Below are 25,856 nucleotides of genomic sequence, written 5' to 3' on the forward strand. Positions count from 1 at the left end.
ATAATGTAATTGTAATTATACAAGCTCTTGTTGATGCTTCATCTCCTATTCTCCCTTCAGATGTCTTTCAATCCCATTGTAGGAGATTCAAATTCAAATATGATTTTTTTCTTCTGATTCTGATTAAAAACTAGTGAAATTAAATTTACACTGTATCAAATTGACATGTATAAGACAGAAGAAAAAAATGTGCCATAATGACAACCAAGTAAAATGAAGTTATGACATTTCCAAATTTTTCACCTAGACCTTCCAGTTGGTGCGCTATAATTCCCATTTTTGATGGCAACCCATTCATTGACAGAATCTGTTAAATTGCTCAAACAAAACTGCTTAATTGTGTAGCAAAAAATCATATTTTATCAAGCTTTCATTTTCCTTTTGTCAGGGAAATCGTCTGTATGTTGTTTTCCATAGTACAACACATACACTTTTGCACATCCCCATGCATTCCTTTATTGGTTTTATGTCCAATGTAGTAGTCTTCATATAAATTTAACCAAAACCTAGTACCTAGTACCCATATGTTGTATAACATGTATATCTATTAGAGGTTTAATCCAATTTATTCCAATTGAAATGTCTGAATTTTCCCTCTACCAACCAGATGTTTTTATTGGACTGATATAGATTGGAAGCTTACTTGATGAATGGCCCCAAGTCATTAGGTGAGCTTCCATGGTTGGGGATATAGTTGAATTTCCTGATTCAACATCTTGATCACTATGCAACTTTGGTTCTCTAAACTCTGTTTGCATTTTCCCCTTCGATGAGAGAAATATCTATATGCTTCAGGAAACTGAATGTAAAGGTTTAACATTGATTGAAATATAGAATGTTCCATTCCAACTATGCAATCCTTTTATAACAAAATGTCATTTCTTTAGCAACTTAGAATTCGTTAGATTTTTGGGACAAGTATAAATGAGCCATTTTTATTAGCAGTTTCTATTAGTGATTGTTATTACAGTTATAATTTAAATACAGATTATTTAAATAGAAAAAAATACAATTCAGTCACAAGATCCAAAATTAGCATTTTATTCAGAACATTGGGGTCAGGGGTGTATCATTTATATTCTGGTACATAATACAGAGGCAAAGCTGTTGTCAAACATCTTTCTGGTTGTTTAACATACTGTGTAGTTACTTGAGCCGTGAGGATAAGGCTACCCCTTGACTTTTCAGTCTTTCTTTCTCTGTCTCTCTCACTTTCTCTCCCCTTTCTTTCTCTCGCTCTCACACAGTTTTTGTTTGTTTGTTTTTGGTACAAATTATGTAAAACATTTGTGCTAAGAACTTTTTGCCCACCCCAAACAAATAAAACAAACAAAAAATTAATTTAAAAAACTCAAACCTTGAGTACTCTAACTACAGCTCAACAATTGAATCAATGTCACTTGTTTGCAACCTGTTTGTAAATACTTTACCCATAACAAAAGATATAAACATGCAAAAACCTGAATCCATAGTCCAAATAATACATACACGTGTTTGGAAGTTTCAGCACTTCCCAAAGACTATGCTAATAAAACATTATGTACACATATCATTTTTACAGTGAAGTGGGAAAAAAAGTACTGGAAAATGCTTTAAAAAATGTGTATATGGATTAAGACCAAAATGTGTCAAACATTCTATCATAAGAAAAGAAAATCAGTTCTGCTACAAACTGGTGATATGAAAACTCCCTTTATTTGCAACCAGCTGCATAAGATTTAGAATTTTAGTGAAAAACCCTAGCATCTAAAACTAGAAGTATTGTACATTTTTTTCATGGCCTTCTTCCCCCACATGTCCTCAATAACAAAATGTTCCCATGAGGTTTTTTTTTCAATTTTGTTGTTTTAATAAAAGCAATGCAATGTAACAAAAGCATGTTGAAGCATATTGGTGACTGCACTTTCTCCCCATCCCCAATGTGATTTTTCTTCATTTTTCACAAATCAGTACCATTTAAAGCCTTAAACATAAAATTAATTCCAATCTGAAAAAGGTACAAAAAGGCACATAAAATCCCAGTGCTTCTGTACTGTAAAATTCAAGTGTAACTGAGCTCAATTGTTTGTTTTCCTTTTTTTTTTCCAAACAGCATTGGATGACTGATATTCCCAGTGAGCCCAAATAGGTTTGCAGCCTATGCCAAAGCCTTCACCAAGCACTTGTGCTAGTAGACTACAAAGTTAAAGCCTAGCTTCTGTACGCTTGTTGGGAATACCAGTGAAAAGGTTTGTACTTGTCCAAATGCAACGCTGGCCACTATGGCATTCAGTCATCACCTCCCCCGTACATATCAGCAAGTTTCTTGAAACGTGGACCCCAGTCATTTAGATAATCATAGTCTTGCTCGCCACCACTACTTGAAGAGTTGAGGGAGCTCAAAGATCCAGCGGTGGAACCACTTCCCTCATAGTCAAAGACTAGAAGAGAGTCATATGGAGGAGCTGTAGGGTCGTTGTCTGCAGCTTTAAGTCCCTGTAAACAATTAGGAGGAGGCAACTATGAGAAAGAAATTAAGAACACCAGCCCAATCATTTCTCACATGAATGATGCAGATCCAAATTTAAGTGATTACTCCATGAGAAAATGCCTGGATTAGCAGCAGGTCCAGGAATAACTGGTGTAAGGAGAACTATAATTACTCACTTATCCTTCTTGCCTCTAACTCTATATCATTTCTAATCATTAAAGAGATTGGAACAATTTATGTCTACGCAACAAGAATAAATAAATACTGTCAAAGAAAGTCATGTGAATAAGAATGCCCACCAGTTAAAACGTTCTTTCTATCTAGTTCAACAGTTTTAGCTATTTAACACATTGTAAATTATTAATAGCTGGCATGAAAATATTCATTGTGAGTTAAATGGCAATCTTGTACGTCTCTTGAATTTTTTAAATTGAAAACTAAACAAGAACCAGAAGAACTAAGTTTACAAATTAGGTGCAAATAAGAAGTAGGCTTCATATATTCACATAAACATACATGTCAATTCCTTTCATACTTAAAAAACCTAAAGTACAATTTTGGAACAGAATTGAGGACATTTTTAAAAATCTTTTGACTCTCAAGATATTGACTGCAAAGAAATCAGCAGAAATCTCAGAAATCTTCCAAAGGTATACTACAAAGAAAACCCTAAGTGTAATTTGTTAAATTCTATGCTTTATAGTAATTGATAAGGCTTGCTTGGGATCTACAGTAATAATCTAAAGCGTTTGCAAATAAACTGCAGGTTTTAAAAATAGCAAACTGCTCTTGGATTAAAACCAACAACATTGAAAATATTTTTTAGCTTTTGTCAAATTGGACAAAAACTACGGCCTCTTAGTTCAGTATCTGCTGCTGCCCTTGGATGATGTACAATTTCTTATGCTATTTGAGTTTATAAGATAAAACCATAAAAAATTCAATGTTCTAGAAAAGACACTCCATGTGCAAACCGTCTGTTAGGGGAAAAAAAAAACGTCCTGAAAGATAGCTTTACAAAGGTGTGGCTAAAGGCTCAAAATCTGCATTGTGGGAAAGATAAAATTTGTGCATTTCATGTTCTAAACAATTGGTGTATATATGATATAAAAATTTAAACATTAGAACACTGAAAAAAGAACATATTAATATTTCACAGGTGTCTTAAAAGTTAATTTTCAAAAAGCAGCACTTCCCAGATAGTTAAAAAACGCTAGTATGATATAATTTCTTGATACAATTTCCCATTTGTTGATTGACAAATAGAGATCATTGATCCCAAACCCCACCTATTGAAAATTCAGCGGGTATTGAGCTGTACTAAAATGCAATGCATTCATAAAACCATGTGTTATGAAAATGACAGGCATTTGTGATGATTCAAGTACATTCTTGCATTACGAGTCTTATTTAAGTCCACAAGTATAAGCATCTTTATGATGTCAAACATGGGCCATTTGTCTCCTTTATTCCCCCCGTTTCAGAGATGCTTATTCTGTGGGGTCCTTGGTGCTCTCTAAGCTTAACTATTTTCTTGGAGACGTGATAACCTGATAACTTCATCACTACTGTTACCTAGTTTGGTAATGAAATGTCTGCAAGGAAATAACTAAGCTCTGAGAGCATCAAGGGCTCCATAGTTCAATCTTTAGCTACAGATATTTTCTTAGTATGACTAATACCAATGCAAGTTAACTGATTCATTTGTTTTCCATTTAAATAAATCAATTGCTTTTGAACTTAAAAGACATATTTATATCTACAACATTGTAACTATCAACAATTCCTTAAAAATCATTATTCTTTAGACAGAAACACTGTTCATAATCAGTACAGATTGGGCCTACTGGGTTCTAAAGATATATGTTTTTCCTCCTCCAGCTTTCAATTTACCTCATTAATGAAGTCTCCAATGTCCCCAGGATGAGGAGCTGCTGATCTAACTGGATATTGAGGTTCTGCATGAATAGGTCTTTCATCAAGTCGCCTTATTCCAACAGGTTTGATGGCATCTGGTTCTAAAGTGTCAGGTTGCTGGAGCTGACTTAAATCATAGTCCTGTAAATGATACACAAGATATTTATATACTGCTTTTTCATCCAAGAACCTGGTCTGGATCAGTGGTTCATTGTCAAACACTTTAGTCTCAAGATCCTTTTATAAAAAGAAAAGTTTTTTCCCGGAACGCCATCACTCTGCTAAACAAATAATTCCCTCATCACTGCCAAACCATTCACTAAGGCTGCATTACTATTAGTCTTCTCATCGTTCCTATCACCCATCTCCTCCCACTTATGACTGCAGGACTGTAACTTTGTTGCTTGTATCCTTACGAGTTATACTGATATTGATTGTTTTCTGATTGCTTATTTGTACCCTATGACTATCATTAAGTGCTGTACTTTATGATTCTTGACGAATGTATCTTGTCTTCTTATGTACACTGAGAACATATGCATCAAAGATAAATTCCTTCTGTGTCCAATAACACTTCGTCAATAAAGAATTCTATTCTATTCTATTAAGAAAAGAAATTTTAAAATGTTTATTTTATTTTATTTGCAGACCTCTGAAAAGGTGTTGGGATCCTTACATCCCATTTTGAGAACACTTGAGAACAATTTGAGACTACATTTTAAGAAATGTCTTATTTTAGACGTATAGAGATCCAAATTTTCTTGGTTGTTCTAACTCTAGCTTTAAGAAGATACCTTATCAGGGTTTTACTTGCATTAACATGCTTTTTGAGGTTTTGCTTTATAATGCTTTGCACAGCTTTAGTAACTAGGTCTGCTGTACCCTTGGGGTGAGTAGAATGTCCTGTGAATGAAGAGCTGAAGCACACATTCAGTAATTTCCATTCTTGTCTTGAACATAGAGGTCATTTCAGACTCCAGGATGTGTAAGACTTCATGGAACAACAACTTATTTTCTAATTTGTCTTCTAAAAGCTGAATCTTCCATAAAGAAAGTATTATGGCTATACCACCTGAAAAGTGGTTAAATTGCGGTACAAGAAATCCACTTTTGAAAAAAATGGTGTAGTTCTGTGGAAAACAACTGTATCAAACTGAGAGTATGAAATTAGAACCATTTTACTAGAACATTTGCCAAACAAAATGACTTTCTGCAAAAACCAAAACAAAATCATCAGGTTTTAAGGTAAAACTCTTGATTGGACGTATCTTCACAGGTTTAATCAGTACCTCATTAATAAACTTGGATTCCTAGCCTGGAAATTTATTATTGGAAAGTTCAAGAACATCTCTCTTAGGAATCCATTATGCATGGGAATTATTTGATTTTGATCCACTCTTGATCATCATTATGCCAGCAAATATTTTCACTCCTTTTTTAATGTGCAATGCTTTTTAAAGGATTGCTCTGTGTTCCCGTCATCATGTAACATGCCTGCAGCCTTGGTTCCCCCCTAAGCAAAATGTATTGGTAAAAACTCTCTTCGGTGGAAGTAAAATAAGTAAAAAAAAAAAAAAGAAAATAACAGAATTCTGAAATTCTGATAGAAACTGAAAATTCTGATAGTAATTCTAGTCTCCTTACTGTCAGCTAAAATAACTAGAGGATGACATACAGGGACTATGCAGGATTTCTTTGGATGTAACTAATACTCCTAGCATCTTTACTTTAGAAATTGACCTGTTTGGCAAGGCAGAACTTTTAGGAATGATGCATGTTTTCAGATTTCTTATGTGACAGAGAACTCATAAAATCTGAGGTGAAAAAGCCTAGAGTAGAAAGCTTTCTTTTTAGTTGTTTTACAGAGTTTATCATTCCAGCAGTAACGTCTTTGATATTAATCAATGATGAAAGTAAAGTGATTGAATGGTAATGGAGGGTTTGCTTGCATTATGTACATAAAATTAAAACCTGATAAGCATGACTACTGAATAGCAGATAAGGCAATCTGATGTTTTACATATTCTTGTTTTTCACTTCAGATTGCAAGAGCACTTTCCTAATTTATAAATGTTTTGCATCATGATATATGCTGCTGAAGTTTCTTGTGAAAGACCAAAATAATTAATCTCTATTCACTTGCTGTTTTAGTGTTTTTTGATATACTTTAGTCTTCTATAGCTAGACACATGCTCAAGTGATTCTATCCCTCATGTTGAATTCCTACTTGAGAATCATTCAGAGGGAAGTGATTAGTGAAGAGCCAACTGATCATCTATTTGGGCGATGAAAATATCTGAAGGGCAAACATTTGGAATGTGCCTGTATACATGGGTAGCACATTCCAGGATACTTTAAACCAAAATGTCTTCTTCCCTGATTACACTGGAGGACAATTGTATGAAGACAGGAAAAACTGCTACATGCAAGCTCATTTAAATTCTGAACCATAGCTTTCTCTCTGATTCAGATCACTTCACAGCTCTACCATCTAGAATCCAAGATTATTATTTTAAGACAGTAAATGTAATTTCTAATTAGCACTGTTCTAGTAAAAGCAATATACAATTAACATATACATCCATGTATAACAGATTATCAGAAAGTGATTTATGATTCAAATCTTAGTGACAGAGATTTACTTGTGGAAGTAAATTTCGCTGAATGTGTATATCGAAATACAAAACTTAAAAAAAATCTTGACAGGCATTTAAACTGTGATTATGTGTTTTGAAAAAAAATTAACAATCAAGTTACTAAAATTGAGGAATTTTTACAGCTTTGAAAACATAATCTTGGTCTACCATGAAAAATAGTAATTTGGCTTGATTTTTATGCTTAATGTTTTTTAAAAAATAGTATTCATGACTCAACAGTTTTGACATTTGTAGAAAAAATATGCTGGAAGATTCCTCTAATAATTTGTTTTTTTCAATTTAAAGAAGTATCTGAAGTATTTCTATTTGATATGCAGTAAAATCTACAAATACATAAAAAGGCTACAAGAACAAAAATATAATTTTAACACTTTTTCTAGTTTTTAAAGATCTAAACATGTGGATTATTGTTATTTACAAACACACCTGAATTAAGAACTTGTCATTTGTAATTCTAAGTCTACATTTGATCTTTTATTTTTTTCCAAAAAGAAATATTCAATTCATTGTCCAATTGAATTGAATGCAAAAAGAAATTGATCAGATTTGGCCCCAAGATCAATAGGCATGGATTTTATGTTATATTTTTCATTTTTGCACAGCAAAACACATGGCAAGAATTCTTCAGTCTATAGCATTACAGTTGAAAATTTACTATAAAAAGTCACTGGCCTAACAGCATGCATTTAAAAACCTATCTCTGTTTTTTTCTTAGCAATTATTTTATGGAAGTCACAGCATGCCTCTCTGCTAGATCTGGTGGTATGGGGATATGTAACTGAAGAGAGACAGTACCTCAAAATAATCCAGTCTCATACCCTGTAGGACTTTAAAACCAGCATCTGGAACTGGCGCTCACGGAGAAGAGTGTGGAACACACAAAACATTCTGTACTACTATAATTTGCATTAGTTGGAAAGTTCTTGATCAAGGGAAAGCCCATGTAGATTACATTACAATACTAAAAATAAAAGGATGGGTGAAGGGGTGCTATTGGTACACAATATAAAATTGTGCGAAGGCCTTCCTAGTCATGATTGCCATTTGCTCCTTGAGCAGGAATTGTGAATCCAGGACGATGCCCAGATTTTCCAAGGGATATGTTTGGGCAGCGTAAACTCATCTAGTACCAAAGAAGGCACAGTTCCAGAACCAAAGGGTCTCAGTTCCAGAACCAAAGGGTCTCAATTCCCAAAAGCCATTCAGTATTGCCAAAGTTTAGCTGAAACCTATTTTTTCCCATTCAGGTCTTCACAGCCTCCAGACAATGGGTCATACACAGCATTATTTAATTATTCAGGAACAGATATGTACAACTAGGGTAGTTCATTAGGGTAGAGGTGAAAACACTGACCCCTAAGGGCTGAGGGTGGGATTTCTCCTCCCCAATCATTGTTAACTGGAATTGACCCTGAGAAAGAAGGTCAAGCAGCACAACACCATGCTACCCAATCCTCAGAGTTAATCCAGGATATCGTGATCGATGATATAAACAGAGAGAAAATCACCATCAAGAGATCAAGCAAAGTAAGGATAGATGTACTCCCATTCCATCCAAAAGCATGACTAATGCCATTTCTGGCCAATATCCAGGTTTAAACCATGACTGAGAAGGATCTAGATAATCTCATTTATCCAAGGAAAAGAAATAATTCAATGAAAGCATTATCATTTAAGTTGCTCATGGAAAGAGAAAAATTGACACCTTCCTCTACTAATTCTTAACCCTACATTATGCCAAGTACATCCATAAGCATCAATTTTAAGGCAAAACACATCTCTTGAATGCAGTCACATTCTCAATGACTAGCATCCCATGTGTTTTAATGGCTTTGATTACAAAAGTAAAGGGTAAAAAAATAGAGTGAAATTATTATTCCTGTTTACTACTCCCAGGTGTTTTGCAGCCAACTTTGTTATTTGATGACTATGTCTGCCTGCAAAAGTATCAAATTATGTTGACAAGGAGGTTGGAAAAAGCTATTCAAAGTAATCAGAAGCCCTGCATTTTTTTTCTCCAGAGAAAAGAATCAGTCTCTTTTGAAGCACATAGCGACAGCTTTCAAACACAAGCAGTTGTGGCAATTTACAGGCATGGTTTTCACAAATGTGAAAAGCAATCCTGATTATTCAATAACAATATCACATATTTTTGGGAAGGACTTGCTAGGTGGATAGCATTGCCAAATCCTGTCTAAACATCTAGATGACTGCAACGGACCATAAAAAAATATCAATTCCTAATTAAGATGTTTTTGGAAAACTGCAGGAGAAGGAAGACCAAACGGAGTATAGTTTGTATTGATTACAAAAAGGCATTTGAGCCCCTGCCACATGATTGGATAATCAAGTGCATGGAAATATTAGAAGTCAACATCAAAGGTTTGTGCAAAGATCAATGGAAGAATGGAAGACAATAGTTGTTGGTCAATAATTATAGACTGGAGATGTTAGTATCAAGAGAGGATTGATTCGAGGACACTCACCATCATCACTATTATTGTCCTTGCACTGATCCCACTGTCAGTAATACTGAACAAGTCAAGCCATGGCTATCAAACTTCAAAAACATCTCCCAGACTATCCCATCTCCTTTACACCAATGATCTAAAACTGTATTGGAAAAGGCCAATTGAAATAGAATTGCTGCTTAACACTCTCTCTATTCACTACCAAGTTATTGCAATGGAGTTTGGACTGAACAAATGTACCACCCTTATAATCAACAGGAGACAATATTGAAAACCGAAGAAATCAAGATGACATATGGAAATAACATCAGGACTCTGGATGAGGATGGCAGAAGATAAAATCTGTAGCTCAAGGTTGAATTATGGGATCCTTGGTGCTCTCTGAATTTCACTGATAGCACTGATGATGTTTCCTAGTTCTGTAATGAAACATCTGCAAGAAAACAACTAAGCTCAGAGAGCACCAAAGGCCTCATTGTGTGGACAAACATTACAACTGCAGCACCACTTGAATACCACTGGTATCGCCATCAGTCAATTATACAGTAACTTTACTTGGAAGAGCTTACTTCCTGCGATGATACTTCTAACACTATCAAACATAAACATCTGCTTATCCCAGATCCTTGGGAAGTACTCAATAGGTGGATAAAGATGTTAATTCCAATCTAAACATCTGGCTTATTGTGTAACAAATAATACTATTTCAAGCAAGTTATTGGGACTAATAAAATTAAGGCCAGAATTGAAAAATCAAATTTATTTTGATTTGCAAATTGTGCAAAAAGCAGGATAATCGATAGATCATATGCTCAGTTTGTGCAAGATTACACAAATTGATTCTAAATAAAAAAAATGCAGTCATCAAAATGAGTCATTGTAATATCTGAAAAACTGTTCATGTACTAGTAATCCAAAATTGGTTGGATCATATAGTTGAAAAGTAACTGAAAATGAGTAGGTTAAAATATTGTGGATATCTGAATAAAGATTGATAAAGTCTTGGCTCATAATCACTGATATAACTGTGGTTGAAAAGAAGAATGTGTGAATAGAAGGGGATAGTAGAATAGAAGATGAAGTGTTGAAGAAGATCACAAAGTATCAAGGTCTGATAATAAAAATTGAAACGTTATGCCATAAACAGATCGTGTGGTCCCAGTGGCTTATCTGGGTGCCATATAAAAAAAAATTGGATGCTACTTAAAAAAATCTGTCCACTGACAAAATTTCCATTTGTTAATTGCAAAAGGCAACTGCTTGGATTTGCACATCTACTACACCAATACATCACAACAATATAGACTCTGGGAAATAACTCAATGCATATGAAGATTAATAGCAACTAAAGAACTGGCTGCTTTGACTTTACATTGTTGTGAACAGAATAACATAATATGTATTTTTTTTCTTTTGTTCAATCTTGTCTGATTCTTGAATACTGGCTGGACAAGCCCCTGGAGTTTTCTTGGCAAGATTTTTCAGAAGTGGTTTGCGAATGCCTCCTTCCAAGGGCTAAGAGAAAATGACTGGCCAAATGTCACTCAGCTAGCTTTGCTGGTTTGTTTGGTTTTTTTCCTTGATGGCTTCTAATGACTACAGTACAGTGTAGTACAGTATAAGTATTTCTTTATGAACACATAATCTTACCTGATCTTCTTCTCCACCACCTTCTTCATCATATTTGAGAATATTGTCTCTCACGTCATCTTCTGGATCTATGAGTAACTGCTTGGCCTGACGTTCTTTATCACGGCGTTTCATCCAAACCACAAACATTAGAACTAGAACTAGATGAAGTGCAGAAGAAAGTGAGAGGTTTATTTGCTTCTTCTTATGTTGCTATTTTTAAAAATACAAGAAATGAACACCTTCAGTACTTATGGGTTCAGGAATTTATCTGCTTCACCTTGCAACTTAAAGGAAAGAAGCAGTAAATTTCTTCTAATACATTCCCTTACAGCAGGGGTCCTCAAACCTTTTACACAGGGGGACAATTCATTGTTCCTCAGACTGTTAGGGGGGCTGGACTGGGCGGGCGGGCGTGGTTAGGTGGTCATGGGACTGGGTGGGCATGGCTAGGTCATGTGACTAGGTGGGTGTGGCCAATTTAACAGTCCATTGAACAATGCAGATCAATTAAACTTTAATTTGTTTTGCTCCTGGGGATGTTTTATTTGCTTTTGTTTGCACGTTGCTCTTTTGGTTGCCTTTTCTTTTTACTAGATTATATTTTCAATTGTTTAGGAGTCTAATGGTCCACTTCAGTAAACTCAGTTTTACAGCAATTCTTCTCAGCCCCAAGGAGCCTTGTGAAATCTCTCTCTCTCTCTTTCTCTATCTTCTGGAGGTGGGGAAGGTGAAAAATAGGCCATTTTTCTAGGGTGTCCGTGCGCCTCATTTTTCACCAAAATTGTTGGCCTTACTTTTCAGTTCCAGCCTGCAGGGCTCGCGAAGATATGTCCTGGGCTCGGCCAAAGGGTGGGCAGGGCAGAGCAGCCTTGTGGTCCTGCGCGAGCCGGATTAATGGCTTTGGTGGGCCACATGCAGCCCACAGGCCATAGTTTGAGGACCCAGCCTTACACTATATAAAACAGAGATCTTCAAACTTGGTAACTTTAAGACTTGTGGACTTTAACTCCCAGAATTCTCCAACGAGCTATGCTGCCTGGAGAATTCTGGGAGTTTAAGTCCACAAGTCTTAAAGTTGCCAAGTTTGGGAACTCCTGATATAGAATGCATAGGACTTGGAGAATTCCAAGCATGGTCTATATCAGTAGATAACATTAAAAAAGAAGTTGTTAAGGAACTGCATCATGGGAAGGTTCAATTGGTTAGAATTCTTCAGAAAAAAGTCACTGTATCTAATAAATAAGTTCAGGAGCCATAGCAGCCATATAATATATAAATGAAGAGCAACAGCAGATGTGCAATATAATCAATCAGTTACTGTAGATTTCTCTGCTTACAATGTAGACATGAAACAATCAATCTAAGAAATGAGAATCTAAAAGCTCAGATTACTAGATTTTTTTGAAGGAAAGTTAGAGTTTCACCGTAAGAATTTCTATGCGGATTGTGCTTTCAAATAAGATAGTTATGTTTAAGTGATCTATGGAGCAAAGTCTAGTGTGTTTCCTTCTGCTTTTTCATTGTCAAGGGGAGTAGGCTTGTTTCTGGTGAAAGGAGGGCACTTTGGATAGGTTCAATGTTTTGGTAACTGCTATTTTCAGAGCTGTAAACTATAGTAAATTATAATTAGATAAATTAATGCCCTTGAAAGAGCAAAATGGCTGTACATACACAGGCACTCGGACGAAGCCAGAGTACTTTCTGAAGCTCTCATGCAAGTCTTGAAAAGACATGCCAGTTTTACTTGTGTGGCATGAATGTTTAACACAGCCATAACACATATTACATAAATTTAAAGTCAGTCACACATCAACTTTCTAATTTCTTTATGTAATGAAGTATGAAACAGAACATCAATGGCAGGTAGGGAGAGTTAGGATGAAACAATACAGAATGCCAAACCACTTTTGGAGCTCAGTTTGTAACAACAATCATGTCTCTTTCTCTGGTATGAAACTTACAGTTCAAAAAACAGTTTACCACTGTTCTTATTTAGCTTATAAGCCTATACTTATAAATGGAAGAAGAAAAATATGTGATAATTGCTAAGCAATAATGCATGATATAGGTTTGCTGCTGTTGTTTTACTGGGTTACATTTACTGCCTTTAGTATACAACCTTTAAACATCCATCCATCCATCCATCCATCCATCTACCCACCCACCTACCTATCAATATCTGTGTGCATTCTCTCCCCCTCCATACCTACATGTGTGAACATGCACCACACACACACAAAATGGGATCAAAAGATGAACTGCTGAGAGAATGCCTGAGGCAACAGAAGACATGGAAGGAAGATCAAGCCATGGCAAGACAAGATCCTGCATAGTGTGTATCACTGACAGATAGCTTGCTGGTTGACATTAGGAAATCCTATCAGTGGCTGAGGAATTGATCACAGCAGCACAAGAACTGATACTAAGCCCATGTTCCATAGACACAGGGCTTTACCAGACTATACAAAATCCAAGGTACAGACTGCAGAGAGGCCTCAGAGACAGTCCAATACATACTGGCAGGCTGTAAGATACAGGTAATAACAGTGTACACTGAATAGCACAATCAAGTAGCTGGCACTGTGCACAGAAACCTATGAACAGTGTTTAGGCTAGACACTCCTGTCCAGAGTAGAAACTTCACATAGGTTGTGGAGAATAACAGGGCTAAGGTACTGTAGGACTTCCAGGTCCAGATATATATGGAGGTATTGGCCAAACAAACAAACATCATGGTAGCAGACAAAGACCGAAACACACAATGATGTTAAATGTAGTGGTGCCAAGAAACAGCCATGTCAGGAAGAAGTACCATATTTTTCAGAGTATAAGATGCACCTTTTTCCCTCAAAAAAGAGGCTGAAAATCTGGGTGCGTCTTATACACTGAATACATCATTTTTTTTGCCTCCCGAAACTCTGCTCCTTCACCAAAATGGCTGTGCAGAGCCTCTAGGAACCTTTTAGAGAGCTGCTGAGGGCTAGGGAGGGCAGAAATTACCCCCCCTCCAGCCCCCAGGAGTATTCTATAAGCTTCCTAAAGGCTATCCATGTCTTTTTTTGAATGAAAAATGGGCCCATTTTTGTGAAAAATGGGCTGTTTTTTGCTCGTTTTTGCCCCCCGAGCACTCTACAAGCTCCCTAAAGGCTATTCTTGCCTTTTTTGGGGGAAAAACAGGTTTGCAGAATGCAAAAACTTTTTTTAAAATTTTTCCTCTTCAAAACTTTGCTGCATCTTATACTTCAGTGTGTCTTATACTCCAAACATACGGTATGTATGAAAAGTATGAAGAACTGACCCTGAGGGAGAAATTATAGCGGATGTGGAAAGTAAAGTTCTAAGTGGTTTCAATGGTGGTAGAATGGCTCCAACATAGAAGAACCCTCAAACCAGGATTGCGTTCCGGCAGGCACTACTGCTGGTTTGCTCGTGGGCATGCTGCACGCACGTGCTTGATGCGTGCAAATACGTAGTACAATAAAAGTTGTTCTTCGCATGCACAGGAGCAAAAAACAAGATGGTGGCATTTATGGTGCAACCAGGAAATCCAGTTCGGGGGTATGACGGGCCCGGGTCGCTGCCGGTTCCAATGACCTAGGGAACCAAACCACTACCAGTTCAGCCAAACTGCCTCAAACTACCAGGCCACTGGTAGGGGACCTGAGATTATCAACCATAGAAGTGAGAAAAATAACATTTACACACACACACCCCCCCCTCTCTATTCCCTTCACAAGAACAATCAGATGCCATCTAGAATGGTTGCTCTAAAATTTGAAGATATTTGCAAAATATGCCCATAAGAAAGAAACCTCAACTTTTAGCAAAAACATTGACTATTGCATATTCTCAAGTAAATTGTCAATATCCCATCTATGTATGAAGAATCTACACCATGGCAAACCAATCTTTTTCATTTTTAGCACATGTAATAGCATATCCAATCACCGCTAAAATAGTTAAAAGATTTACCAAGTAGTATGATGATGCAGAGAAGAATTGCAATGATGGCACCCGTGCCTAGTCCTGCACCAACAATCCTGTCAGCATCTGTACAGTCTCCATTTAAATCACACTGACAAACTTTCACCTTCAGAATAGAAGTGCTAGACTTGGGAGGATTTCCAGAATCTGTTATTATTATTGGAACATCATATATTCCAGCCTCCAGGAATCTGATCTTTAAAGCCAATTGGGCGCGGTCACCTGAAAAAAGAAAAGAAACCAAGATAAATATGGTTTGTTGTATTAATCAAAGTAACCAGAAAACATCTGCTTTAGAATATCTTTCTGAAATAGCTAAGTTTATTATTTATTGATGAACCTCCATCAAATGTAAAAAGTTTGTTTGGATTTTCTTCTATAGCTTATAAAGACGTATGATGAAGGTGATTCCAGTTCTTAGAATCAGATCATCTAATCCCATGAACGTATTTCTGGGATTAGAAACCCCCAAGACTGGGAAAGCTGAATCCCCTAGCACTGTCTTTAATTCAACTGAATATTATATTGTTATAATAACTTTAAAATATTAGAAATATATTAAATATTAAAAAAATTAGAAATAAAAATTAATAGGGACTACTATTATTAAACAAACACAACATTTGTTATAAAAAGGAATGTATATTACCACTAATGCGAACAATTGTCCAATTTTTCTTAACACTGGGAGGAGAATTTGGCAACTCAAATGCAAATGGTCCAGCATTTGGATCAATATCGTCATCTATTGCTGTGATATTTGTTGCGTTGGGCTGTAGTGTTTCACATGTTGTAGCTTCTTGAGGATCCACTCGGGGAGCATTGTCATTGATGTCAAGCAGATAGATCTGAAGTGTACCAGTCCCACTCATTAATGGGATCCCTTTAAGAACACAAACACAAAATAAAATAAGCATCCTTTCTATTAAAAAGGGATTGTTATTCTTACTGAACAAACATAGTAATAGAAAAACGTAGAAGCTAAATAACATCTTTTTCTGACTACAAAGTGTTCTTTTCTGAACGTAAAAATCCAGCTAAAGCTGAGACAAAGAAAATCTTTGCAGCAGATTTTGCTCCATGGAAAAATGTTTTTCAAGTGTAGGAACAAAAATTCCAATTCAGACTCAAGGTAGAATAGTATCTTCATACTGAAATGACTTTATGAAGTTTACATGGATTTTCAGAGTAAAGACATTGTTTTTTTCTGTGCCAACTTAGTGACACTGCCTGAATGAGGTTGGAATCTATGCCTCAGAACTAATCACAATGCAAGTTACAAAGTAAATTACCACATTTCCTTAAAATAGCATCACCTTAGCAGTATTTTGACTATAAAATGGAAACAAGTGGGAATGATACTGGTATATATTTGCCATATGCTATGAAATTTTAGTATGGCTTCATTTTATAGTTTAAAATTTTATTTGGTACATCTGATATTGCTATATTAAAAACTTGTATCAAAGCAGATACAGAAAAAATAATGCTTGGGTTTGTAATAGAATTATATAGATTTATTACTTAATTGTAAACTGTTTCAAGCTTTGTTCAGAATAAGCAAGTTTTATGGGTGTCAAGAGCAAAAGGTAGAAATTGTTAATTTTGGGTAGAAATGTCTAAAAACTAAAGCATTAGAACTCACAGAGTTTACAACTTATATGAAACTCATGGCTATCACACCACTGAATTCAAAGCTTTAGTGTATCATTTTGGAATGGACACACAGTATATCATGTATATTTATTTATTTTATTTATTATTAGCGTTTATATACCGCCCCCTCTCCCGAAAGGGACTCGGGGCGGTGTACAGTCCATATTAAAATACAACAGATTAAAACATAGAAATAACTACATAAATACATGTATAAGAGGAGGATAAAATATGCCAAACTGTACAGCTAATAAATAAATCAATACAAAAGTTTAAAATATCAGGTTAAATTTAAAACACTATCCCTCTAAAAACCAGTAAGAATGTGTATGCCAGGAGGTAGACGTTAAAAATTATGCCAAACCAGCCAGTCGGAACAGGTGTGTCTTCAGTTTCTGTCGGAAGGAGCGGAGGTCAGTAGTGGTTCTAATGTCGGGGGGGAGGTCATTCCAGAGGGTTGGGCCCATCACAGAGAAGGCCCTACTCCTCGGTGTCGCCCGTTGGCATTGCCTCGTGGACGGAACCAGGAGAAGGCCCTCCCTGTGAGAGCGGATTGGCCGCAGGGATGTATGTGGGAGGATGCGATCCCGCAGGTAACTAGGCCCTATGCCATGGAGCGCTTTAAAGATGGTGATCAGAACCTTGAAACGCACCCGAAAGACCACAGGCAGCCAGTGCAGCTCGCGCAGGAGAGGTGTTACGTGGGAGTACCTAGTACTCCCCATGACTACCCGCGCGGCTGCGTTCTGGACTAGCTGCAGTCTTTGGGCGCGTCCCAAGGGAAGCCCCATGTAGAGAGCGTTACAGTAGTCCAGGCGAGACGTCACCAGTGCATGAGTGACTGTGCGTAGGGCATCACGGTCCAGAAGGGGGCGCAATTGGCGCACCAGGCGAACCTGGTGGAACGCCCCCCTTGCCACGGCTGCCACATGATCATCCATTGACATGGGGCATCTAGGAGGACGCCCAAATTGCGCGCCCGTTCCACAGGGGGCAACTGCTCGCCCCCTATGGCCAGTGATGGAATCAGCTGGCTGAACCGAGGCGCCGGTAGCCACAGCCACTCAGTCTTGGAGGGGTTGAGTTTGAGTCTGTTGTCCCCCATCTAGACCCCGACGGCTTCCAAACACCGGGACATCACTTCGACAGCCTCGTTGGGGTGGCTTGGGGTTGAGATGTACAACTGAGTATCATCAGTGTACAGATGGTACTCAACCCCAAAACCACGGATGATCTCACCCAGCGGCTTCACATATGCGTTGAACAAAAGGGGCGAGAGGACCGACCCCTGCGGCACCCCACAAGAGAGTGGCCTCGGGGTCGACCTCTGCCCCCCAGTCAACACATATTGCATCCGGCCGGAGAGGTAGGAGCCGAACCACCGTAAAACGGTGCCTCCGACTCCCATCCCCTCCAGCCGGCGCAGTAGGATACCATGGTCGATGGTATCAAAAGCCGCTGAGAGGTCTAATAGGACCAGGATAGAGGAGCAACCTCTATCTCTGGCCCTCCAGAGATCATCCACCAATGCGACCAAGGCTGTCTCGGTGCTGTGCCCGGGTCGGAAGCCGGACTGGCGTGGGTCTAGATATACGGATTCGTCGTGGTGACATGGAAATTGCTGCGCCACCACATTCTCAACAACCTTCGCTAAAAAGGGGAGGTTGGAGACTGGACGATAATTAGCTAGCTCCGTTGGGTCAAGTGAAGGCCTCTTGAGCAGGGGCCTCACCACCGCCTCTTTCAAGGCAGTCAGTAAGGAACCCTCGCTCAATGAGGCGTTCACCAGGCCCAGAAGCCAGCCTCGCGTCACCTCCCAGGATGCCAGTACCAACCAGGAGGGGCACGGGTCCATTGAACATGTGGTGGGTCGCAGCCGTCCACGCAACCCGTCTAAATCCTCGGGGGCAACAGAGTCAAACTCCTCCCAGAGTGGGCTCACAAGACTCACTGATGTCGGCTCGTCCGGTCCACTGGGGGGGGGGCATCCGCTCCGGATCTGAGCGACTTTGTCTTGCAGATATTCCCCAAACTCCTCTGCTCTTCCCTGCAAGGGTGCCTCCCGCGTCTCCTGCGACAGGAGAGAGCGGGTCACCCTAAACAGGGCGGCAGGGCGGTTATCCGCAGACGCAATGAGAGCGGCACAATGTCTACGTTTGGCCGCTCTCAATGCCACAAGGTAGGTCCGTAAATAGGCTCTTACCTGTGTTCGGTCAGATTCGGAGCGTGAGGACCTCCACCTGCTCTCTAGACGTCTCCTATGGCGCTTCATCACCCTAAGCTCCTCGGTGTACCAGGTTGAAATCCCCCATAACCAGAAGTTTGGGTATCTCAACCGCCGCCTCCGAGACCAGCTCGAGGAGCTCGGGCAGGGCCGCTGACGTATAGCGAGGAGCCAAGTATACAATCAGCAGACCCCACTGCCTCCCTGGGCCCCATTTCATACCCAGCAACTCACACCCGGGTATCTGAGGAACAGTGAACTCCCTCGGCTCTAGACAAAGGAGAGAGCTTTGATTGCAGAACCATGGCAGCCATCTTATTTATTTTTAAGCCATCTTATATATTTTTACCTCCTTCTGAAGAAACCATTGTACAGTTCTTCTTAAGGATTCCAGTTCTTTGAAATCTCACTGTTGCATGATATATAGTATTTAAGAATCCTTCACCTCTAGTTAAAATTTTTTCCTGAGTCAACAATATTTTCTGTTTTATATTTAAAAGTTTCCTCACAAAAATGACTCATGGTGTTTGCCAGATGTTCTAGTATCTCTAAATTCTAATGAGGTAAAATAGCTCATTGATGTTAAGCATAAAATTATGATAGTTATTTGATAACCTTAACAACAGAAATCATATGCTACTAGATAAATAATATAAAGACAGGAGGCAGACAATGGCAAAGAACATAATAATAAAAATCAAAAGTTCCATAGGAAGACTTTACACATGAAAATATTGTTTTGGGAGGGGGTTAGGAGTAAATTGGGTTGTTTAACCCATTTGTAAACTAGGTACAATGAATCAAAAAAATGCATATGCTTATTTTCAAGTTCATGATCTAAAAACTGAACTGAGACTGGAAAGGCAGCATCTTTCCTAGCAAACACAGGGGAATGGACAGATTCCCTCTTAGTCATACTTTTTTTTTTTTAATGGGAAAACTCCAACCTCAGGAGTCCTTGGTATCCGGATCAATGGACAGTGCCAGGATATCCTGGCCCTTAGCTCTCAACTTTTCAATTACTAATAGTATTGATGTCAGAGTAGTAAATAACTCCTTTTCAGGAGTTTCTCTATAAAAATACCTATACCCAGATAATTTCTCTTATACTTTATTGTTGAAAATAACTGTTGTGATTATAACACAGTATTTATATCAGTATTTCATATCCTTGTTTTGCTGATGATATTCATGGCACTCAAAAATACAAATGACAGGCCTTTGGAATTAATCACATACCACTGTCGGTGGCAAGGAAAGTAGCATTATACATATTATTTTTCACATGTGGTGATTCTCTGTCCAGAATACTAGTTGTTGTTATTTGACCATTAATTGGATCAATCTTCAACCAATTGGCTGGATCTGAAAGTTTTGAATACCTGCAAAAAATTGATATAAAGCACTATATTAACATTAGATTAGGGGACTGGAGACTAAAACATATGAAGAACGGTTGCAGGAACTGGGTATGTTTAGCTTAAGAGAAAGAAGGACTAGGGGAGACATGATAGCATTGTTCCAATATCTCAGGAGTTGCCACAAAGAAGAGGGAGTCAAACTATTCTCCAAAGCACCTGAGGGTAGAACAAGAAGCAATGGGTGGAAACTAATCAAGGAGAGAAGCAACTTAGAACTGAGGAGAAATTTCCTGACAGTGAGAACAATTAATCAGTGGAACAGCTTGCCTCCAGAAGTTGTGAATGCCCCAACACTGGAAGTCTTTAAGAAGATGTTGGATAGCTATTTGTCTGAAACGGTATAGGGTTTCCTGCCTAGGCAAGGGGTTGGACTAGAAGACCTCCAAGGTCCCTTCCAACTCTACTATTGTATTAGATGGTCAAACAAATCATCAGCAGGAAGGTCAGAAAAAAAAAATTGTACCTGACAAACTCTTGTTTTTACAAAAGGTGCCTTTCTGAACAAAATATTCATACAATAAAGCAAAATAATGTGCATTATTGAATATTTTTTCATATTTATATATTTGCTGTATATTAACAAAAAAAATACATAATACTTTTTGATATTTCTAAGCTACAAGGTAGCATAGAAAGACAGTCAAACAGGCTAATGGATGAGAGTCTGGAGATGAAAGGCAGAGCAATTTTTTCAAAGGCTGCATTACACTAGGAAAACTGATCTAGTCCAGTATTGGACAATGACAATTTCTCAATTCAAATGGAAGGCCAAAATTATTAGTGGAAGGAAAGGAAATTACTGTATCAATGAAAAGTGAGAAAAGGAAGTTATTTTTATACTGCACAGTTTTCCAGATCAACTGGCAAGAGAGCTCAGCAAATGTGGGTCTAAATGACCAAGGGCAAGACACTGAATTTAAGGTAACAGACCATGCCAGACTGCCACTCTGATATGAAGCTACTCTGAAGGGACGCTGTGGGGGAAAGAAGAGTTTTGAGAATAAGAGAATGACAGTTGCAGAAACTCACTCAGTTAGTACAAAACACAGACAGGTAGAATTTAGGAAGAGTAGTAGATTTTTTTTTTTGATAAACTGGAAGATCAGTTTGAGGATAAAAATACTAATTCTATTTCAGTCAAAAACAAATTGGAAGTATTTGGGCAAAGCTGTGTTAATGTGGTAGACATGCTTGCACCATATAATTTTAACCACTAGAACACTGCATGTGTAGATGCATAAAATCTGTAAATCATAGAAATTTAGATGAAGAACACTCTTTAAACAACCTTCCAATTATTCCTGCATGCAAAGGAACAAAGGAGGGAGTCATTTCTTATAGGCAACCAAAGAGTGAAGGCAATTATGTGTTACCTTAAAGTAGTCTGTTGCATGTAACGATCTGGATCCTGAGCTGTGAATGATGTTAAAACAGCCCCAGGAAGAATCCCTTCCTCCTGACGTATAAGCTTTGTGACTGGGACAAAAGTTGGGCTTTCATTCACATCAATAACTGTAATGGATACAGTGGCTGTCGACTGAGGAGGATGCTGTATTCCTTTTGCCAAAGGCACTTGGTTTTCTGCAGCTACGGTCAGTACAAACTTCCTATTGCTCTCAAAATCAATAGGCTGGCAAAAGCAAAATACAATATAAGTTAGTCATAGGGTACACAAAAAACCAACATATAAGAGAAGTTGTAATATTATAGAAATACTTATTTAAAGATTCTTGAAGATCTGCAACTGGAAGAAACAAACTATATGAAAGTCTTGTTATTACTATTATACAAACACATCTTCCTCATTTTTGAAATTGTTATTATCCTCTAGAACAAGGGTGTCAAACTCACTGCGTCACGTAACCTTCCATTGTTCCTATTTGCAGAGCTGCAGTGGACTTCGCCTGCACATCCGGCCCATAGGCTGCCACTTTGACACCCCTGATTTAGACCTATTATGACTTATTCTTCCAAACTCCCTTGCATGAAAGAGATCTCTAGTAGCTTGCATTTTTAATTTTTATACTATGCTAGGGGAGACATGATTAACCAATCAATCAGTAAACCAATCAAAACCTAAACTAATCTGATTCCCTTTACAATAATTCAGTGTTTACTCATACTATTTTATTTTTATTTTGAAGAGTATGACACTTTTTGACCCACAGCATACTCAAACTGCCTCAGTATTGCGTTGGGTCTTATGCAATACAAGTGAAATAAATATTTCAACTATCTTTAAGCAGATACTTTGTGCAGGCTGTTTAAAAACTGACTTCACAAGTAGTAAGTGGTGGGTTCACAACTTTTAGTTTGGACAGAAGTTGGGTGCATTACAAATAGAGACACCATTCTCCATTTGCTTACTGGAATGTCTAGTTAATTTAAAATAATTTTACTTTGTGTATTTCATTTTGCAAATCAGTATGGCTGTATCATACATTCTAAAGTGTCATAAAAACATATGTATAATTTGAACAGAGAATATAACAGAGGGTATACAAATAGAAATCTGCTAATTGGAACAACATGCAAAGACAAGAGTAGTCTCTAATATTCTTTTCTATGAACTAATTTATTTTAATTTACAGTTATTTTCAACGGCTTCTGGAATTTCTTTCTAGTTTGAGAAAGACTGCTTCATTCCACATGAAACTGTTTTTATTGCACTTTAAGTATGGTATATAGTCAGCATCTTTCAAAGGGCAGCTGGAAGATACATATGAGGATATTTGTAATGTGTATTTTGGAAAATTGCATGTTGGTTGGATGCTACTTTATCTAATTCGGAACAATTTTAATGTGTTTTGAATTTTTAATAGCCCCCCTGTGATTCTGTTTTTTTAATCTGATTAAAGTTAATTGAATTTGTTTATGGTTGAATTATCTAACTGCTATTTTGCACTTATAAAATTATTTATATTGTATTTCAGTGTTTTAGTAACAAAAGTATTTTATATTAGATATTTTGAGGGGCATTTTTTATTATACATTATATATATGGCATAAATAACAAACCATTATATTTAATTTCATGATGGTTGTGAACAGTTATTGTTGTTATTAATATGTGTTGAATAAGAGCAGCTCAAAATGGATCTGCCAAAATTATTAATTTTAGATTTGGTCCACACTAATCTCTATCAAAACTAAAGTCTTGAAGTACGTATCATAACATTACAATGTAAGCTCTGCCCTTAAGCAACTAAATAAGAAGCAGCTTCATTGTGGTCACAATGCATACTTACTTGCTCCCTATCTCAACTATCTCCTATGGAAGCCATTCTCACATATTTTATGTGTTCACTGAAACTGCAGAAATGGCCCTGAAGATCTATAATCTCCATCATATAATCAGCAATAGAAGTTGAGAATTGGAATTAGATAGACAGGAGTAAATATATATGTAACACACACACACACACACACACACACACAAACGTATTTGTGTTACAACCCCTGGTATGCCCAAATATTTCCCTGGCCTAGCTGATAAGGAAGAGAGCCTGTGGCTTAGTGGCAATTACACCGGCCTAATATGCAATACAGCCCTGGTTCGATTCCCAGTAAGGGTATGGCTAGCTGATGAGAGCTAAATAGCTTGAAATAGATCTATACTAGTCTCCCTTTATTTATTTATCAGCACAAATACAACACACACATACATACACGCACACGCACACACACACACACACACACGACATAAGCTATAAGTCCTTGGACAACCAGAAATGTGAACAGATTACGTATCTTTTATTAGGCATAGTTCGTAAGCTTTTGTTTGACCTCCGGAAATTTTGTTGATGGTTCTGGTATTTGGAAGTATTGCAGCATGAAAAAGAAAAGAAAAAACCTCTCTAATTTTTTCCTCCATATGATTTTCAATATCTCATAGTAGTTAGGGCAACTTCTACCAGTATATCAATGTTTAAAAGATTATTAGTAGTATCCGGAGCTGAAGAATCACAACCATATTTCATATTTTAGCTCTTTATGCTGTCAAATTCAGATACCGTTTTCATGGAGTGAGGGATTGCTTACCAAATAAAATATAACCCCTTCAGGAATAATTACACTGTATTAGAGCTAATAAGGGCTTAGTGCTTCTCTGGGGAATTCTTCCACATTTATTTATCCAGTTTTACCTTCATTTTTTTCTTGCTTGTATTCTGACAGGTCTAAAAGAATTTAATTTGAAGCAAACTGAGCTGCTTCAAATAGATTATATTTTTGAGCCTTTCATTTCATCCTCTTTACAGAGATTTAGTTCAATTTTAGCTCTTCTGTTTTGTTTTCCATTTCAGACCTTTTTAGTTTTGAGTGGTTCATTTATGCATGAATATAAAGTACATCATCATGTACTTCTTATGAAAATGTTATACTTTTGGAAATATACAACAAAATAATCTAGAAATATGAAGAGTGGTTCTCTTACTCTTCATACTAGTATGAAGAGTAAGAGAACCACTCTTCATATTTCTAGATTATTTTGTTGTATATTCTACAATACTGAAACTATAGTTTAATTTCACTTTGATTTGAGTGCTTGGGAATCTTTCATGCAAGGAAATGAAGTCTAGTATGTGTACTGAAAGCGATTAAAATATCTATAAAATCTATCATTTTTAATTTACCAAACTAGAAATGTGGCCTGAGCAACAACTGCATGTCATGAAGAATAACACGAAGGATTGTTTATCACCCTATCATTATTGGATATGCATAAACCGAATCACCTTACAAATACAGTTGTGGTATACTGTATGAATGCTGCTTTTCAGCTTCAGGGTTGAATCTATTATTGCGAACTAAATTAATGAACATGAAAACTTCCCACTAAGGTACTGAATACTTGTAATGTGGCTATCTTCATAAATGTTGTATTTGTTTAAATGTAAGTTTGGCACTGATGATGAGAATGATTTTAAAAACATAATAAGCCATCACGAGACTACTTTGAAGCCCATCTCTTAAACTTCATTTTCACTTCAAATGCAAGCTTGGTAATAGCAATGATCCCAAACAGGGGAAAAAGAAAGAAAAAAGACTATGGGAAGTTCATATTGCAGAGATAATTGATCCAATTCTCCATATGATGCCACTATTTTTCTCTTAAATTGTGTTTGTACTTGCAGATTTATATTCACTAGGAGATTTTAAAACAAATTGATGTGCTGCTTGCACATATAGTTTGATCCTAAATAACATAATTGGCTACACATAATGCAATTAGTTTTAGCAACTGCAAGTCAAGTCAGACTCATAAAATAACAAATAGATTAAAATCTACTGTTCTCAATCAGAATTCTGCCATTTATAAATTAAATATTGTGATCTAATTCAGGTTTTTCAAACTATGTTATGTGGAACCCTAGTGTATATAGTATCAATGACATATATAGCTGTTGGATGAGATATAAAATA

The 25,856-nt window shown here is 37.2% G+C and overlaps 1 protein-coding gene across 1 annotated transcript in view; it reads right to left on the reverse strand.

Annotated features, from left to right (window-relative positions):
- Nucleotides 1-1,825: 1,825 nt before the first annotated feature.
- Nucleotides 1,826-25,856, reverse strand: part of CDH2 (cadherin 2) — a 155,635-nt gene continuing 131,604 nt past the window's right edge. Inside the window, exons 10-16 of the mRNA XM_081950992.1 lie at nucleotides 21,806-22,062; nucleotides 20,251-20,393; nucleotides 15,781-16,014; nucleotides 15,120-15,353; nucleotides 11,166-11,305; nucleotides 4,364-4,528; nucleotides 1,826-2,475 (exon numbers count right to left, since the gene is read on the reverse strand). Coding sequence (XP_081807118.1) covers nucleotides 2,269-2,475; nucleotides 4,364-4,528; nucleotides 11,166-11,305; nucleotides 15,120-15,353; nucleotides 15,781-16,014; nucleotides 20,251-20,393; nucleotides 21,806-22,062 — 1,380 coding nt within the window. The 3' untranslated portion in view covers nucleotides 1,826-2,268. The remainder of the gene's footprint in view (nucleotides 2,476-4,363; nucleotides 4,529-11,165; nucleotides 11,306-15,119; nucleotides 15,354-15,780; nucleotides 16,015-20,250; nucleotides 20,394-21,805; nucleotides 22,063-25,856) is intronic.

The sequence above is a fragment of the Natrix helvetica genome (assembly GCF_964273705.1).
Source record: "Natrix helvetica genome assembly, chromosome: 4".
Taxonomy (NCBI): Eukaryota; Metazoa; Chordata; class Lepidosauria; order Squamata; family Natricidae; genus Natrix; species Natrix helvetica.